This window comes from Neolamprologus brichardi, chromosome 7 (assembly GCF_056152115.1).
Source record: "Neolamprologus brichardi isolate AB-2024 chromosome 7, ASM5615211v1, whole genome shotgun sequence".
NCBI classification, from domain to species: domain Eukaryota; kingdom Metazoa; phylum Chordata; class Actinopteri; order Cichliformes; family Cichlidae; genus Neolamprologus; species Neolamprologus brichardi.
The window spans coordinates 39,172,817-39,191,488 of NC_142110.1; the positions used below are offsets into that span (position 1 = coordinate 39,172,817).

At 37.8% G+C, this 18,672-nt stretch overlaps 1 protein-coding gene across 1 annotated transcript; it reads left to right on the forward strand.

Annotated features, from left to right (window-relative positions):
- Positions 1 to 5,609: 5,609 nt before the first annotated feature.
- LOC102783607 (phospholipid-transporting ATPase ID-like) lies at positions 5,610 to 18,015 on the forward strand. The gene is made up of 27 exons (XM_035909827.2): positions 5,610 to 5,679; positions 5,906 to 5,961; positions 6,209 to 6,322; positions 6,472 to 6,570; positions 6,709 to 6,770; positions 6,881 to 6,953; positions 7,055 to 7,125; positions 7,235 to 7,317; positions 9,193 to 9,351; positions 10,123 to 10,211; positions 10,325 to 10,518; positions 10,595 to 10,803; positions 10,899 to 10,942; positions 11,031 to 11,196; positions 11,522 to 11,710; positions 12,158 to 12,273; positions 12,363 to 12,527; positions 12,742 to 12,853; positions 12,982 to 13,087; positions 13,418 to 13,568; positions 14,486 to 14,669; positions 14,764 to 14,987; positions 15,769 to 15,852; positions 16,570 to 16,815; positions 17,091 to 17,229; positions 17,474 to 17,604; positions 17,758 to 18,015. Exons 1-27 carry the CDS (start codon positions 5,625 to 5,627, stop codon positions 18,013 to 18,015), a joined length of 3,579 nt encoding a protein of 1,192 aa, XP_035765720.2. The 5' UTR covers positions 5,610 to 5,624.
- Positions 18,016 to 18,672: the final 657 nt, after the last annotated feature.

Genomic DNA, 18,672 nt, shown 5'->3' on the forward strand with positions numbered 1-18,672 from the left:
CATTTAAATGAGAACACAGTTCACTTCTAATATACTATAAAAGTAGATTTAAAATAAAACTTAAGATTTAAAGTTAAACAGGTTTAACCACTTAAGGCCCACACCCCCGGTACCGGGGCAAAAAAGAAATCACGTTTAATCGGTTATAACATGGGGTGAGAAATATAAGTCCAGACATGTGTGGTATCCACAGAAACCTCTGAATCTCAGCTAAAATGTCATATAAACCATTTCTACAACCATGATTAAACGAGCAGTTACGTAAATGCGCAGAAGACCGCTAAACAAACAAAACCAAACCGGAAATTCTCCAGACTTCATGTAACAAGCTAAAGATAGGCTGGTTAGCTTCCAGAGCTATTACTGACTCCACACACCAAGTTTCACCACGATCAGACCAAAATTCACTGAATGAGCCGCAAAAGAAGACCACAAAAACACATAGCAGCACAAATGCGCTAAGACACAGATTGGCTTACCGTCCCGATTTCCTCCTTATTTTCGCCGGTAGCCGGTAGCCGGTAGCCACATGATTATCAGAAGTTACCACGCCTACCTTGCCGCATCAGAGCCGTTTTCCGTCAACAACCTCCATTTTAGACCCAGATGTCACATGCAGTAAATTTGGGCCCACTTGGGTTTTAGCATTGGAACGTCTGATTGGTTGAAGTGACGTGAACGTGGCATCGTTACTTTGATTCTATTGGCTAAAACAATTAAAAAGAGTTGTCAATCATGCAAATTGACCAAAAGAAACCAAACAGCCCCTCGTCTAAGGAGCTTGCAAAGAAAAGCGTCTGGACTTCTTTAAGTTACTTGAAGACGTTTCACCTCTCATCCGAGAAGCTTCTTCAGTTCTAAGGTCAAATGGTGGAGGGTCCCAGATATAAACCTAGTGGGAGTATCCCCCCACAGAGGGACAAAAGGACCCCCTGATGATCCTCTAATCGCCTGAGCCAAGGTGTGAAACTGGGTGTGGGTCCCAATCAGCCAGAGTTTCGGGTGAGTTCATTGTGAAACCTGGCCCCACCTTATCATGCGAATTCCTGAGGTCAGATGGCCCAGGATGTGAGTGGGCGTTAAAGCGTCTGGGAAGGGATCTCAAAACTGGATTATAGATGGCAGAGAGTTGGTGACTAGACTAGACTACGATGACCTGGATGACTGAGAACCTTCACAGACAAACAGCCCCTCGGAGTTTAAAGGGCCAGAGACCAAATAAACGCTTCATGCGCACAGCAGAAAAGGGCCATTACCATGTAAATGTGTGGTTAATTCTTCAAAAATATATTTTAAAAAAAAAAGCATTTTTAGGCCTGTTAATAAAATTTATTAATTTCTGCTCTTTAATACCTAAAAAATTCAACTGGCATGGTGTCCAATTGTGTGCCAAAATTGGACATTTTTGTACAACGTCTGGATATTCATGTATTGACAGGGCTGTAGTTTTTCACTGTTTCACTTTAGAAACATAAATCTTTGCACAGATGATGTTTATATGTTGGTTACTGAAATCCTGGAACCAAATGTGATCTGAGGCATATTTTTAAAAGGGTTATATACTAAAAATAATTTTTTAAAAAATTAGGCAAGGATAAAATATATTTACTTTTCTGTGTTCCAGTCTCAGTAACTTTGACGCAGTAATATCTGCTTCAATATTTACACCTCTGATGAAATTTCCCAAGTGTTAGCTTTATTTTGATACCAAGATTGTAAGGACAGAGTTTGTAATTGCGGAGAAACAATCAATTAAATTTGGGCATTACATTTTCAAGCAGGAAGCTCAGAAACCCCCTTGGGGCTTAAGAGGTTAAAAAAAATAAAAATGATAGTATCCTGCTCTATGCATCAAACTGCTTCTTGTTGATAGTGTGTGTGTATGGTGAGTGGCTGATCACCTTGGACAACATGGCTTCATACAGTAGTGTAATAATCATTCTGAGAAAAACATACAAAAACGTATACAAAACACGCAACTGCAATGAGTTTGTGTGCTGCACACACATTTCTTTTGCCTTTATTGGTTGTTTTATTTCCTATATGGTGAAATGTAAGGAGCAAAAATGAGAAACTTTGTATTTTGCTTCCAGTTCAAAATCTGTTTTTCCCTTCCCCCCTTCATTTTACATGTATAGTTAACACACTGTGGTTATTTGCATGAGGATTTTTGTGTGTGTGTGTATGTGCTGTTATTCTGTGTTAATAATAACATTCAGTCCTTCATGAACGTGTGACTTAACCTGATACTACAACATTCACAGTGTTCACAGTGTACAGCCAGTCATTAGTCTTATCTCTGTAACTGTTTTTTTTTTTTCACCTTTTCATAACCCTATCTTTAAAAACAGGAACCAAAGGTGTAAAGAAACACTTCCAAAACAACAAGTCAGTTATGTATTTTTTCAGTTACAAATCTGGAAAATGTGTCTAAAAAAGATGGATATATCGATCATTTGTCATTCAGGCTTCAAGCAGATTTCGATTAGGCCTATAGTCATTTACAAATTGCACTTTTTAGTTCCAGTTGATCATCACCTGAGCTGCAATACATTTGTTCATGAAAAACAGAAGCATTGGTGGGGCTGCGATAGTGTATGTTTGAGCTTCCTCTTTGCTGAAACAGTTTGCCAGTAGAGCCCTTCAAAATTTACTTTCTCACCTGGGTGATTTTTTACTGCCTTTATCAATCAAGACCAAAGCATTTTATTTGCTGAAAATGTTCAAGAAGTTGTTACAGTTCCTGACTTTATCTTCAGTGGCTTCAAACAGGACAGAACATCTACCTGTTGTGAATCATCCCTCTGCTCCTGGGGTTAAATTAAATCGGCTCTACCACCATCTGTCTCACGTGTGGTTTCATCCTCTTTATTAGGAAGTGTTAGATTATAAAGCTCAGCCTTCTTTCTGATACTTCACATTCTGGTGTTGTAGATCAACACAGTTTACTTTATGCACTGTATTCACAAGTTTAGACCACATTGGACCAGCTAATGGCCTCTATCAATGAACTGGCCCTTCAGTTTTACTGTCATTACTGCTAATTCTGTATTATGCTCCAACAGTTACTAAATTCTAATGGGACACAGAGCAGATTGTATCTTTCCTCACAGACTTCCTTTTAATCCTGACAAATAAAATAACTTATCTGTGATATGCCTTTCCATTATTTTGAGACTGTTAAATGTCAGCAATCTCCATATTTGGTGACAGTCAGTATAACGATACATGATTTTTTTCATGCTTATGAATGAGTCAAAACGTGACCTGAATTTAAGTCAACTGCTCAATTTGAGCATGCGCATCTGGCACGGGGTGTGTTACATACCTGACCGCCCAGGTCGCAACCATAATGCTACCTCTGATTGGATGAATTTCTTCCCAGTTATTGCTGTTTTACTGCACCTACATCCTACACTGAGTCGCCATTGAGGTCCAAAGATCACTGCGCTGTTCAAACAAGCCCTGAGTTGCTAGGTGGAGGGGCATCCCAGCCCAGTTCTTCCTGGATGAACCTGAAATCTCTACTGTAGGCACCTCTCCCACCACTTGGTACCTGGATTGGTACCTAGCGTGGGTTAACTTCGTCAAAAGCGGAAATAAAAGGAAACTTTAAAATCTTAAAAACCTCTTTTTTTTCCAGCCTGTGCTTGTGTGTGAGCAGGACTTTGGGGACAGAGGAAATCATAATTTTGTTGAGGTATGTGGCTGATTTTCACTTCAGACCGTGGAAGTGTGTTTGATATCCTGAATGTCATTAATAATAATCACAAACAAGCTCACAATTTGAACCCTTGAAGTTTGGCCTAGATTTCCGGCCAGGTCAGATTCACAATAGTTTGGACTGATTTAACATTATTGTGAGTGAAGAAATATTAAATGAAACTTAACAAAGTTTGTTGGCTTCTTTTTATGCTCAAAGATTCCATAAATGTATTAGGTAGCATTAGAGGTTAGTGTCTAACCTCAGACTCACTTTATTACTGTTAAATTGCTATTGATTTCACTGTCAACATTTCCTATTCTCACTTTTTCTATTCAGAACTTTACTTTGCAAAAAGAAAACATGATGAAAAATACAAACAGTACTTGTATGTTATAATGGAGACTTAAGGGTGATGAACAAACCTGGTTGACTGGCACAAACGGTTAAAACAGGAGTGGTTTTATGTCTTTATAGCTTAGTAACACAAATAAAGTCTGGAGAGTGGGTGTACAATGCAGTGAAATGTATTTGCCTCCTTTTTAATTTCTTTTTTTTGCACATTTGTCACAGAATAACTTTTTTATGTTAGACTAGGATAACTGAGAATGTAAATGGAGTTTTTAAATGATGATTTTATTTATTAAGGTAAGCTAGCCTATGTTGCAAAAGTAATTGCCCCCTACTCATAACACCAGGTTGTGCCACCCTTGTCAGCAAGAACTGCAATCAAGTATTTGTAATATCTGAGGATGAGTCTTTCACGTGGCCGGGGAGGAATTTTGGCTCACTCTTCTTTACAGAATTGTTTTAATTCATACATATTGGAGGGTTTTTGAGCATGAATGTCATGCTGGTGTTTTTGAGTGTGCTTGAACTTCATGGCACAAACTTATGGCTATATTCTCCCTCATTAACATTTTTTCTAGTAGAATGCAGAATTGATACTTCCATCTGTTGCAGCAGGTTGTCCAGGTTCAACAGTCTAGATAACAGCAAAAGCAGCCACAGACCATCATGCTACTACCACAGCAATATGTGACTGTTGGTGTGATGTTCTTTTTATGGAATGCTTTGTTAGTTTTACGCCAGATGTAACAGGATATATTTTTCAAGTAAGTCCACTAAATGTTTTTCCAAAAAGTCTTGAAGATTGTCAAGATGTTTTTGGCAGGTTTGGGACAAGTCTTTGTGTTGTTTTTGGTCGGCAATGTTTTTAACCTTGGAGCTCTACCATAGACGCCATTTTTGTCCAGTCTCTTATTGTTGAATCTTGAACATTGACCTTAACTGAAGCAAGTCAGGCCTGCAGTTCTTAAATGTATTTTTCTGGATTTGTCTGTGGCTTCATGCAATCTCTAAGGAATTTTGCTAGGATGGCCACTTCTGGGAAGGGTCATCATTTTAAAAATTGCATTTTGTATTTACTCTGTCTAATTTTCAAATCTATTTACCCTATATCTATATAGCTCTATTTAGTAGTAATAAATAAAGTATAGATAGATAGATATAGTATGTAGATGATAGTAGTTGTTTACTACCATCATCGGCACTGTTTTGGTGAAAGAATAGTGTCTGTCATCAGTCAGTGGCTATATTCACCCAATATATCAACAACAAAAAAATAATGAATTGAACAGATTGCATGTAAAACTTTAAGCTTTTTTAAGATGCTGTCAGAGCTTTTAAGGGTTTTTTTTTCTTTTTTTTTTTTTTTTACAGTGAATCACAATTCTACTCAAACATGACCTTCCATATATTAACTGATTCCCTCTTGCTTTTGCAACAGTTTCTCCTTTCACTTGCTTTTTCGATATATGTGAGCCACAAAGGAACTCTTTGCCTAGCTACATAGGTCACTGTCATAAAAACACATGCATGCTTTCCCTAGGTTGTAAAACATGGAAATACTGAGATAAAGATGGGATCTGTAGTGTCACACTTTAACCCGGTACGTGGAAAAGGGAAAAGCGAAGGTAAGCTCTGATGCATGCAGAATTTCTGCTATGCGCTGAATAATTGTTATGTTTATCAGGGTTTTCTTGTTTGAAAATATTCCTGGACTACTGGGTTTTGAAACTTTTGTAAATTTAAGTTTTAAGTATGAATTGGAGTAAACATTTTTTTCAGAGTAGATTTTTTTTTTCTTAGCGCTCCTTTAACTTATTGTAAACTCTCACCCTCCATGTTTTATTTTCACAGAGGAGAGACATTTAAGAGCTAATGACAGATCTTTCAATTTATCTCATGGCTATGCTGTAAGTATAAAAACAAATCTTATTATGAATATTCATTAAATACCATGGATATAAGAGACAGTTTGAAAGTCGTACTGAGATCAAAAGCACAGATTGCTACTTCACTGCAACATTTACAGACATACTTAAATGCTGTCAATCACAAATATGTCTTTGAGGGTTTTTTTATTTTTATTTTTTTGGTTATTTGGTTTCGAAAATTACATACATCTCAGAGACTAATATCTGGAAATTTCCTCTACTTTAGAACAATGCCATCAGGACCTCCAAATACAACATCTTCACCTTCCTGCCGCTTAATTTATTTGAGCAGTTCAGAAGACTCGCTAATGCCTACTTCCTCTTCCTTCTTATCCTTCAGGTATCTCTACAGAACCATCTCTTCACATTGTGCAAACATTATCAGTAAAATGTCCATAAGTAATGCAATTTAAGTTTATTTAGCTTGCAGATGATCAAGCTAAATGATCATTGTACTAAAATAGTGTATGTGTGTGTGTGTGTCCACAGTTAATCCCACAAATCTCCTCTTTGTCGTGGTTCACCACAGCCGTCCCTTTGGTTTTTGTGCTGTCTATATCGGCAGTCAAGGATGCCAATGATGACATAGTAAGCAGAAATTATAAAAATTGGAAACAGAATTGAAATCGTATTTAACTAAAAAAGAATCTCACTCAATATTATGGAAAAGTAAAAATAAATCTGATTTGTAAGCAAACAATGTTTTCTCTTGTATCAACTGAGCAGAACAGACACAAATGTGACAGACAAGTGAATAACCGAAAGGTGGACGTCCTCATGTGTGGCCAGTAAGTCTTTGGAAACACAAATGAAAAAGAAAAGAATACATTTTGTATGAAGAATTATGCAGTGTTTGGATTCATTTCTGTGTTTTATGTCTTTGTTCGCTTCCCGACAGACTAAAAAATGAAAAATGGATGAATGTTCAGGTTGGGGACATAGTCAAACTGGAGAATAATGAGTTTGTCACAGTAGGTTTTGGGATGCTATAGTAAAGATTTGAAGAAAGTGAAAGCAATTAAATTCAAAAGCTTCAATCTACTGGACCATGCTTATTGCTTTCATTTCTTAGGCAGACCTTCTGTTGCTGTCTAGCAGTGAGCCCCTTAATTTAGTTTATGTGGAAACAGCTGAATTAGATGGGTGAGTGTGGAGTACTGTGCAAAAACCTGTGTATGTTAGCATAATGGCTAATTTCTAACAACACCTTACATTTCCCTTACCTTTTTCATGTCCTCTTGGTCTCCCCCAGAGAAACCAATCTGAAGGTGAAACAGGCTCTGACTGCAACTGGAGAGTTGGGAGACAACATTGAGGCACTGGCTGCCTTTAACGGTGAGAAGATACAGAAACATAAACAACAGACAAAAATAGTCTTGAATGAAATTTTTACAGTACATTCCTGTAAATAATGTTTTTGAGGCTATGTCTATAAAATCCCAATTTTCAAAAAAGTGATGACACTGTGCAAAAAAAATGCAATGATATGCATTAACATGAAAAAGCTAAACATTAAATGGCTTCAGTGAACACTTAGGAGACTGTCACATTCTTCAGAGCTTTACTGATTTGCGCCATTTGTAAATTCTTTCATTCTTTTGTAAAACTGTAATAACAGAAATAGAGTGCGGTGTATTTAGTCTCCATACAAATACACAAATGGTACATTCAACATTGTTGTCGTGAGTAAACAGCCACTACACAATCTCAACATCAACAATACACTGGCATCGCATGTCAAGAAATACAATTAACACCATATGCTGGTATGTTTCATGCTAACAGGCTAAACAAAGCACCAACAGCTAGCTTTTGGTGATGTAGTAATGTAACAAACTTTTTAAACACAAAAGAAAGTCATCCCTTCACTGAACAAGGTTCTAATAAGTGAGATCAATCATTAAAATTCGCCACACTTACCCATTATGCCTTGTCAAGAGTAATAGATGCAGGAATTGTCAGAGACACAGAGAAATGGACCTTCCCTGTCGAGCGCTGGGAGAAAAACTCCCGCTTGTGCTCTTACATGGTGCTTCCCATGTTAACCCACTAGATAGCAGGCTTTGCCATGAGACGATCAGGAAAAAACATATTTACCGATATGTAGATGCAATTACTTACAGAACAATGATTATGATCTGTCATATAACAAACTTAGAACATACCTCAGAAATACCCGCGAGACAGAATAAAAACAGATCAAATTTTTAAATTGAGACTTTTTATAATTTCATGAATATTTACTAATGTTAGTAGCACTGCATTAAAATCAGGCATGGTTCTGTCAATGAAATTACTGCACAAGCTCAGGAACATTTTCAGAAATTGCTTTTTCTGTGGCCAAATTTAATTGAAATTTCAAGTTATGTTTGAAAAATAAAGCCCCATCTTCTGTATTAAAGAGGAGAGTGCTTGTTCAGCAGCAAATACAATTACTGCATATTGTATCAAGTTGTATAGAGGTACATTAGTGAATGGGAAATTGGCAGCTGCACATTAGGAAAGGCACCACTGAGGATAAAAGGTATTACCAGGTTTTAAAACAACATCCCATCCAGATTGTATCTTTTTCAAATGATAGGCTTTGCATATTTTAGCAGGATGCTAAACCTCATACTGCATGGCTTCAAAGTGGAATAGTTTGAGTGTAGTTTATCTTGCTTACCAGCTCACCTTTTTTTAAATAAATGCTGACTTCTCTACTCTCCTTATTCGTTCTTTTATTTCTTTCTTGATACTCTAAATATACTTTTATGAGGAAAGCTATCACTCACGATGTCCTTTAACAGTAACCTACTGTACATAGACTAATAATTATCTGTGCTGTAAAGAAGAAGGGGTGGATCTTTTTGACCAGGCAAATGAATTACAACAGAAATAAAAGGAAGAAATTCAAACTAAAGCAAACATTTTATTCCAGGCTTGCAAGGGCCTTTCCCACCATTGGTGCCCTGGCTAGTATGTCACACTTTTTCCTGCCCTATGAGGCCCATGCAAGTTGCTCCCATCACATTCAAAATGACCCAAAAATATGTTAGAGAACACACACATTGAATTTGAATTGTATTCTGTGAATGTATTTATTTTGAGTATTTTTTTTTAATTTCTGCAAACAGCTAGGCTTGAGGAAGTGGAGCTATATGTGAGCTTATTCCCTTGAAACCTGGGAACTTTAATCCAAAATCTGTTGCTGACACCTCTGTTTCTCAGGTGAAGTGCGATGTGAACCTCCCAACAACCGTCTGGACAAGTTCAAAGGGACCCTGACAGTGAACGATGGCATCTATGCTTTGGACAATGACAAAATGCTGCTCAGAGGCTGCACTCTCAGGAACACTGAGTGGTGCTTCGGTTTGGTAATTTTTGGAGGTATGCTAGCTGGCTACTAGTACTGCAGTTGTGCACAGTTTGCAATGGACAAGATTATTTTTGGATTTAACCTTTATAATTTACTCTGATAATAATGTAAATACACACAGTAAAGTAGAGGATGGATGGGCCTCTTGAGTAAAGTGTGCGAGGGCATCCAAAGGGTGCATGTGTTACACTTGTTAAAGTGTCCAGCTTTTGAAAGTGAAATAGCCTAACTATTTATATTCACCTGCATTGTAAAACCAGTTGTAGTGGACCTATATAAAATGCTATTTTATGTTATTGTTACAATTTTTTTTAGCACAATTTATTAGCTAAATTAGGAATTTAATTTGGAAAGAATTTAACCTCTGAATCTTCCTTCTAACCAATCGGACTATAGAAGAATTAGCTTTAATGTGTTGCACTAACTGCCATCTCAGTTACTGTTTTGTCCAGAAATAATTTGGGAGTACATCTATCAATTGGCACATCTCTTTTTGAGGTACAGGCTATTATGGGACTCACAAAAAGTCTTTCTGAGAATCAGCTTCAACCAAATTCACACATTTGTTAGAGGTTTCACAGTTTCTATTATAGAGGTGAGGGTCTCTTCCTTGTACTAAAGTCTACTACAGTGTGTTGTGTAAAAGCAAAAAAATCCCTGTATTTTTTTTCCTTTACTACTTTCTCCTACTACTAAACAGTCTGTAAACCTTCTAAAAACTGAAACTGTAACACCAGTATTGTCACCAGTGTGTCTCAACATGACAACATGAACCTCTACAGGTCCTGACACTAAGCTGATGCAGAACAGCGGAAAGTCAGTATTCAAACGGACCAGCATTGATCACCTGATGAATATCCTTGTACTGTGTGTGAGTTTATAGGCACATACCTTTAACTGTTTTAAAGATGACTCATAATATATATTACGTTCATAAAACATTAATTACTCACATGCAGATTTGTGATTTCTTTACTCTATCAGATCTTCGGTTTCCTGGGATTTATGTGTGCCATTATGGCCATTTTAAATGCATTCTGGGAAGCAAGCGAGGGCTCTTTGTTCACTGTGTTTCTTCCTCGCGAAGCGGGCATTGATGCTCCTCTCTCATCATTCCTCACCTTCTGGTCTTATGTCATCGTTCTTAACACAGTGGTACCAATTTCTCTCTATGTCAGGTAAGTTTCAGTACAGAAAAACCTTGACAATTGTTTCATGTTTTGACCAACTGACCAATTTTTGCTACAATATTAGCATGGAAGTCATTCGTCTGGGGAACAGCTTCTTCATAAACTGGGACAGGAAGATGTACTATCCTAAGAAAGATACTCCAGCTCAGGCAAGAACCACCACACTCAGTGAGGAGCTAGGCCAGATTAAATACATCTTCAGCGACAAGACTGGCACTCTAACACAGAACATCATGACTTTCAACAAGTGCTCCATTAATGGAAAAGCTTACGGTGAGCAGCTTTGCTTGTGTAAAAATTAGTGAGCCAAACGGAAACAAGCATTGGTTGAAAAAGTGATTTTTAAGGTATATTTATCTTCTATTAAGGGGACCTCTATGATTTCTCTGGACAAAGAGTGGAAATTACAGAGGTGAGAGGAAAACAGATGATTACTCTGTTTGTGAACTTTGCTTAAAGGAAGTATTGATCCAACTTTGTTGTTTCGGCTTTTCTTGCAGAGGACAGAGAGAGTGGACTTCTCCTGGAACAATCTGGCTGATCCAAAGTTCAACTTTCATGACCACAGTCTGGTGGAGATGGTGAGAAGTGGAAACCCTGAGACTCAGGAGTTCTTCCGCTTGTTATCCCTGTGTCACACTGTCATGCCTGAGGAAAAGAAAGAGGGTGAGGGGTCCCCTAAAAGACATCTTTTATTTAATAAAACTCTTTAAAAGCCGTTGATAGCAGAACTGCTTTGCAGCAAATGTCCTGATAATTGAATATGAATATGTTTTTTTAATAGAACCTAGTCTTAAATAATACAGAGTGACTGTTTTTATTTTTTTTTAATCGCCACTATTACTATTTAAGGACAAGTTCTCCATTATATGTGTAGGGCATATAAAAAAACAAAACAAAACCCAACAAATTGACTTTTATAGTCCTCAAATGCACAATTTTCACATTTTCACTTACCACTACACTAATATCGTTTATGTTTATGTTGTAGGAGAGCTTAATTATCAGGCTCAGTCACCTGATGAAGGCGCTCTGGTGACCGCTGCAAGAAACTTTGGATTTGTGTTCCGATCACGCACACCAGAAACCATCACAGTCGTAGAGATGGGCAAACAAGTCATCTATGAACTTCTGGCCATTCTGGACTTCAATAATGTGAGGAAGAGGATGTCAGTGATAGGTGAGATAAAGGGGCAGCAAGATGTTTAATTTCTAAGTTTATTTTTATCACAGAGAAGATATTTATTAATTTTCTTTAATATTTTATTAATTTTCCAATTAACCTCCTAGGACCTGGCGTCCACATATGTGGACATCACATTTTGTGTTACTTAGACCAAAATAGGTCTGATATCCACTTACGAGGACATTATACTGCTACTGTTCTATCGAAATTTTAAATGAATATCCTCATATGTGGCTCTCATCAAAGAGAAATTAAAAATGCATGCCGTGGAAGAGTTCGGGTCTTAGGAGGTTAAAGATCTATTTACATAATATTATAATTAAAAATATAATTTAAAAATATTGTCTCTCCGTTCAACTTTTTATTTTATAACCTAGGACCAGCTGCTCAGTGTGATACATTTCTGAATAACATAATTGTAACTTTCCGTGTCATTTACAGTGCGTGGCCCAGAGGGGAAGTTGACTCTATACTGCAAAGGTGCAGACACCATCATCTTGGAAAGACTGCACCCCTCCTGTAACAAACTGATGGAAGTAACCACTAACCACCTCAATGTGAGTAATCCAAAACTTATACCAGCAGCTTGAAGCTAAAGTCAGTAGTATTATTTTTTTAATTAATTTCATTTATCAAACAAAAATAGGAGTATGCAGGTGATGGCCTCCGTACACTGGCTTTGGCCTACAAGGATTTAGATGAGAGCTACATGAAAGATTGGACACAGCGCCACCATGAGGCCAGCATCGCCATGGAGGAACGTGAAGAAAAACTTGATGAACTTTATGAAGAGATAGAGAAAGATATGATGGTTAGTCCAAAAACCCTTGCCATGTTGCTAGATAGACCGACCACAGTTTGCTGGTTGATTGCCTGTGAGTACTTTGGCAGATACTTGATTTTCCACTAGAGTTACAGTTAAATGCGCATTCTTTAACTATCATTTGTGATAAATGCAAAGGATGGCTTCATTGCTTTACTTTCTGCAGCATCAGTTTAAATGATAACTACATTTGTGGCTTTAGCTGTTGGGAGCGACAGCTGTGGAGGACAAGTTGCAAGACGGTGTGCCACAGACCATTGAGCAACTGGCTAAAGCTGACATCAAAATCTGGGTGTTAACTGGAGATAAGCAAGGTCAGTGTCAACATACTGTGTAATCTATTTAAACCACTCATTTCAAAATGGATAAATAATACTGCCTAATGATATACAGTTCGAAACATGTATTACACCAAAGTGACTGAGATTTTTTTTTGAAACAGAGACAGCAGAAAACATTGGCTATTCCTGTAACATGCTAAGAGAGGAGATGAAGGATGTCTTCTTTGTTTCAGCAAACACTGCTGAAGGAGTCAAAGAGGAGCTACTGTGAGTCTATTATAAATTTAAACATACTTAAAATAACTAAGAAAGTAATGACCATTATTTAATTAGGAACAAACTGACACATATTTGAAGCTTTGTGTTACTGTGCTTTCAAATAAACAGCCCATAAAATAATAGAAACTGTCACCATCTTATTTTTTAACTAACTACCATAAGCTAATTCTAACATAAAACAAATAAATTACATAAAAATCTGACTTAGGATAAAAATAATAGTAATGAAGAAAAGGAAGAAGATGGGTTAAGAGTTGAAAGACTTTAAGGCTTTTTAAAATATATTTAAAATAGTTTATTCTGTCCAAATATTTTCAGGAATGCTCGAAGGAAAATGTGTCCAGAAGCAGCAGAGGAGCCATCTGTGACTACATCCCGCGGAGGCCTGTTTTGGGTTGAGAAAATGGAGACTGTGCAGGATGAGAAGGTGGATGGAGAATATGGCCTAATTATAAATGGGCACAGTTTGGTAAGAAGCTGCTGAAGCCACAAGAATTGTTTCTTGTGTTGTTCCTTCTCACTTGTGCTTCCATACATGTATTAATCACCCAATGTTATGTTTGAAATAGATTTTATATGTGTATAGAAGGTGCTTAATTTGAGGTATGACTTATTCTGGTTGTGATATAAGCTGCCACCTGTCTGCACATGGACCGTTCAAGTATCTGATTCTGTTGAGAAATTACTCTCCATGCCTGGATGAGTGCAGCCTGCAGCTGAGCAGCGATCTTCGGTTGTGGCTGCCTCTGATAAATACATCCAATAGCATGTTAGAAGCAAGTTTAATAGGTGACATATCAGGACAAAATGCTACACTAAATGATGCTAAATGATACACTGGCTGAGTTGTGGCCGGGGTAGTCCTGTAAAGTCAGCCACAAACAGGGTGCTGCTGCTAGAATGACACAGCTCAGAATTACCTCATCTTGGTACTTCTACTTGGTACTTCAGCTTGCCAGTAGTATAACCTTAGTCAGATTTAGCCAGTCGCAGCACGACAAACGTGTTACATTCACTGTTTTGTGTGTGTGTGTGTGTGTGTGTGCTCTGAGACCAGTAGTTGTAGTAGTAGAATGCAGTAAACTGTACCAATTCTGAAGTGTGCAAGTTACTAAAACGAGTCATCCAGATCTGAAACCTACCTACTCACAGAATTTTTTAAAGTGATTAAAATGAGAAATTTCCAGAATTTTAATTTAAATGTAACTAGCATTAAACATATACACTTTGGAATTTAATATTTTTATACTACAATGATTATTCAAATTTACCTGCCTTAAGAGACTTTCTTTTTGGTGTCCATTTTGAGGTGATAAGGTTGTGCCAGGGAGGCTTGGCAGATGACCTCATTGCACTACTGTAATCAATTCTTCCCTTCATCATCAGGCTTTTGCACTGGAGAAGAACTTGAGGTTGGAGCTGCTGAGGACAGCATGCATGTGTCAGACAGTGATTTGCTGCAGGGTCACTCCTCTGCAGAAGGCCCAAGTGGTTCAGCTGGTCAAGAAATACAAGCAGGCTGTCACTCTTGCTATTGGAGATGGAGCCAATGATGTCAGCATGATAAAGGGTAACTGTATTTTTACTAAAACTAACCAGCTGGGAAATATGTAGCTACTGTTATTGATCCTGGCCGTTTTATTTCTTCCTTTTCTGTGTGTCAGCTGCTCATATTGGTGTAGGTATCAGTGGGCAGGAAGGCATGCAGGCAGTCCTCTCCAGCGACTTTTCCTTTGCACAGTTCCGTTACCTTCAGCGCCTCCTGCTGGTGCATGGCCGCTGGTCCTACATCCGCATGTGCAAGTTCCTTGGATATTTCTTTTACAAGAACTTCACTTTTACCCTTGTGCATTTCTGGTACGCCTTCTTTTGTGGTTTCTCAGCACAGGTGAGACATATGCATTGTAAATGTATAGTGAAATGTAAATGTTTATATGCAGTTTGAGAAAACAGAAGGAAATATAGTAAGGAAGAAAAATGAGCAAAATAACAAAAAGACCATACAGCCAGACTGCAGAAAAACATGGATATACCGGTCAGTTGCTGATTGGCTGCTGAAGCCCTGTTCTGGACAGGTTAGAGTGCTCAGTTATCAGTTTATGCTAGCATCTTGTTTAGCAAGCTCCATTCATGGACTGTATAGCTGCATTGCACAGACACAGCAAATCATTTGTCCCATTATAATTTAAATGGGTGATTATTATCACAACTCAGGCTATCCTGAATGGTTGCCATGAAGGCTGTAAACACCATGCTGTAATGCATTTTAATAAGGTACACTATGGGAATTTACTTTTTCACCCAGCTTCAAGGATCTACAGTTTTTGGCCCTTTGTTGCATTGGCTTTCTTTTCAGCCTTAGAAGTTTGCCATTTGCATATAATATAAACTTACCCAAAACAACACAAAAACAAAGAAATAGAGAGAATTCTAAATAAAATAAAATAAATGTAGAGCTGAAACTAAACTTTTCACAAGCAAAAAGCATACTCTGTAGTCAGTCATGGTGTGTTAATTATTTATCTAAACACTGTTGTAGTTTTTGTGCTGGGAGATCTTTTTTTTAATGATTTATCTCCATCTCAGACTGAAAACCAGGACAAATGTATTTAAGTAAATTCATATAATTTCTTTAATGCTACATTCATGCATATTCTGGTTATCTACAGACTGTGTATGACGAGTGGTTCATCACCTTCTACAACACAATTTACACAGCTCTTCCTGTCCTCGGCTTGAGCCTCTTTGAACAGGTATGTGTAGCCAGTGTAGGCTCGTAAGTCTAAATATCCCACCTTAAATTTCTTTCACATACAAGGACGAGGGGAGCAAGTGAATCAGCGCTCAGGGCCCAGAGACTAAGCAGGTCTTAAATACACAATTTATTCGTAAATATACACTATTCCAAAAAAATAATACAACATTTCTCAAACACTGAGGTGCACCTCTTCCCTGCTGTCGATTACACACGTCGCCTCCCAGTATCGTTCTTTTTGCTGTTGGGACTGGGTTGCTGTGTTACGCTGGTCCATCGCGAATGACCCATCACACCCCACGATCAGACAGGCGCTGGCTTGCATGCGTTTCTTCCTTCCTCCTCTCTGAGCTCACCCTCTCCTCTAACAAGTTTGTTTGGTGGCTAATATCCCGCCTCAGGGCACGCCCACACTTCAACAAGTGCCTAATATTGTCCGCCTAGTCCACATTGGATTAAAAGGATATCGTGCAACAACACTAAAACATGCAATATAAATATCAGAATAAAACCATTCAAATAAACTCAGTACTCTATGCACCAATACACACTATGATCAAAACAACATAAACCATCAAACAAACACAAATTTCCACTGTGTGACATATGCAGCAGAAAATTATTCACCATGTTTAGGTGTAATTTTTATGTCATATCCCAGTGCCTGCATCAACCAGGCTTTCTCATCTCTTTCTTGAAACCTTGTTTTCTGCAGGATGTAAATGATCGCTGGAGTTTACAGCACCCTCAGCTCTACGCTCCAGGGCAGAAGAACCAATACTTCAATAAGAAAGCTTTTGTGAGGTGTGTGATGCACAGCTGCTACAGTTCCTTGATCCTCTTCTTTATTCCATGGGCTTCCATGCATGACACAGTCAGAGATGACGGAAAAGACATTGCCGACTATCAGTCGTTTGCTTTACTGGCACAGACCTGCCTGCTTATTGTGGTGTTTGCACAGGTAAGAAATACAACTCTTGTTGTCAGAAGCATTATAGCCTGGGCTTGGCAATGACATATTAGCCTTGCGATAAAAGAAAATGACAGCGACGTTGCAACACTGTTCGTCCTCTGTTTCTGTAATATTTTGCACTAAAAATCAGTGAACAGCTTTTTAAATGTGTAAACATTATATTTGTGGAATTGCCTTTTTAATTTATATATGTATGTATCCCATACCACAGTATAAAATTATACTCATCTCAGTCACTGAACAAAAATGATCATTTTTTTCAGCTGTTTCTTGACACCTATTACTGGACAGCAATAAACCAATTATTTGTGTGGGCAAGTATTGCGGTCTACTTTGCCATCACATTCACCATGTACAGCAGCGGCATGTTTTTGATCTTCACGTCTGCTTTCCCCTTCACTGGTAAGTAGATCTGCCATGGAGGCTACTTGCTGTGGTCCACTTGATTTTTGAGAAATGAAACCATATCAAGTTATTTTAACATTTGGCTGATTGATACAGTGTAAATAGGTCAGCGTTTCCACGTATTCCATTTTTTTGTGGATTTAGTGTTTATCGCTTACATATGCACATTATAATGCTGTAACTTACAACAATTCTTTTACTTTGTTTTTAATTGCTGGTCCAATATTTGTTTGGATTCCAGGCACAGCAAGAAACTCTTTGAACCAGCCTAACATATGGCTCACCATATTCCTGAGTTCACTCCTCTGTGTCCTGCCTGTGGTAGCATTTCGTTTCATTCTCATACAGCTTCGTCCTACCATCAATGACGAGGTGAGAAAAATATTAGATAGACATTAAAGCCATCTTGTCTTTTAGGTATCTTATGTGTAGGAGTTGGTGGACCGTAAATAAGGATGTGAACTGATGTAATGTTGTGCAAAAAACGAAATAAATATTAAAGTCATCTAACTTGTTTCTTTCTAGGTGAGAGCTAAGGCGCGAAAAGAGGCATTGCCAGCACCTGCTCCTCGTCGCACACTGAAAAAGCGCGTCACCAGGCGGTCAGGCTATGCTTTCTCACACTCTCAGGGCTATGGTGCTCTGGTAATGTCTCAAAAATTCCTGCTGAAAGGACACATGAGAAGACTAGCTCTGTTTGACCGCACAGATTCTCCCATGGTTCAAAATCAGCCACAGCACTACCGCACTATTACTGAGGAGTCAGAGTCACAGAGCCCATAGCCTGGAAGTTTGCAGGGACTGAAACACTTCATATATATATATATATATATATATATATATATATATATGTATATATATATATATATATATGTAACATTTTCTTATAACATTTTCATATAACATTTTCTTCTGTTTGCTTTTTGATGTTGGAAACTAATCTGACATGTTTTCTCATTCCTCGCTGAGTGAGAGTGAATGTAAAAATCACATGAAATGCTTCATTGTATGCTGATTTCTTCATAATCCAGGCCAAAACTAGCTTGTCAATGAACAAAGTGCTAGTTTTCTGTGTTGAAGCTAGTTTATATCTTTTATATATATTTCATAATTCTGAAGTTGAATCAACAGTCATGAGAGGATACACAGGGTAAATTCTGCTTTCCAGGTCAAACTTTTACACTTAAAACTGAGTCAGTATAAACATTCATGGTGTTTTACAGTACTGTGCAAAAATCTTGCATCAATCCTCAAAATGGGAACTAGGTGCAACAGTTTTTTTTTAAACTCAAATACATGGAAATACACTCTATACAGCAAAGGGTTTGTACACTTCTAACAAGCTTGAAAGTCAACATCTGTATGACCACCTTTATTCTTCAGCATTGCCTTAGCTCTCTTAACCAAGCCTTCTTGTAGTTAAGTCCTCTTCAGGAATAG

Excerpts from the sequence above, each read along its gene's own strand:
- LOC102783607 (XM_035909827.2), top strand. The coding sequence starts at position 5,625 with ATGGGATCTGTAGTGTCACACTTTAACCCGGTACGTGGAAAAGGGAAA. Across the intron at positions 7,318-9,192 it reads GGCACTGGCTGCCTTTAACG|GTGAAGTGCGATGTGAACCT; the intron begins GTGAGAAGATAC and ends TCTGTTTCTCAG. Across the intron at positions 10,943-11,030 it reads AAAGAGTGGAAATTACAGAG|AGGACAGAGAGAGTGGACTT; the intron begins GTGAGAGGAAAA and ends CTTTTCTTGCAG.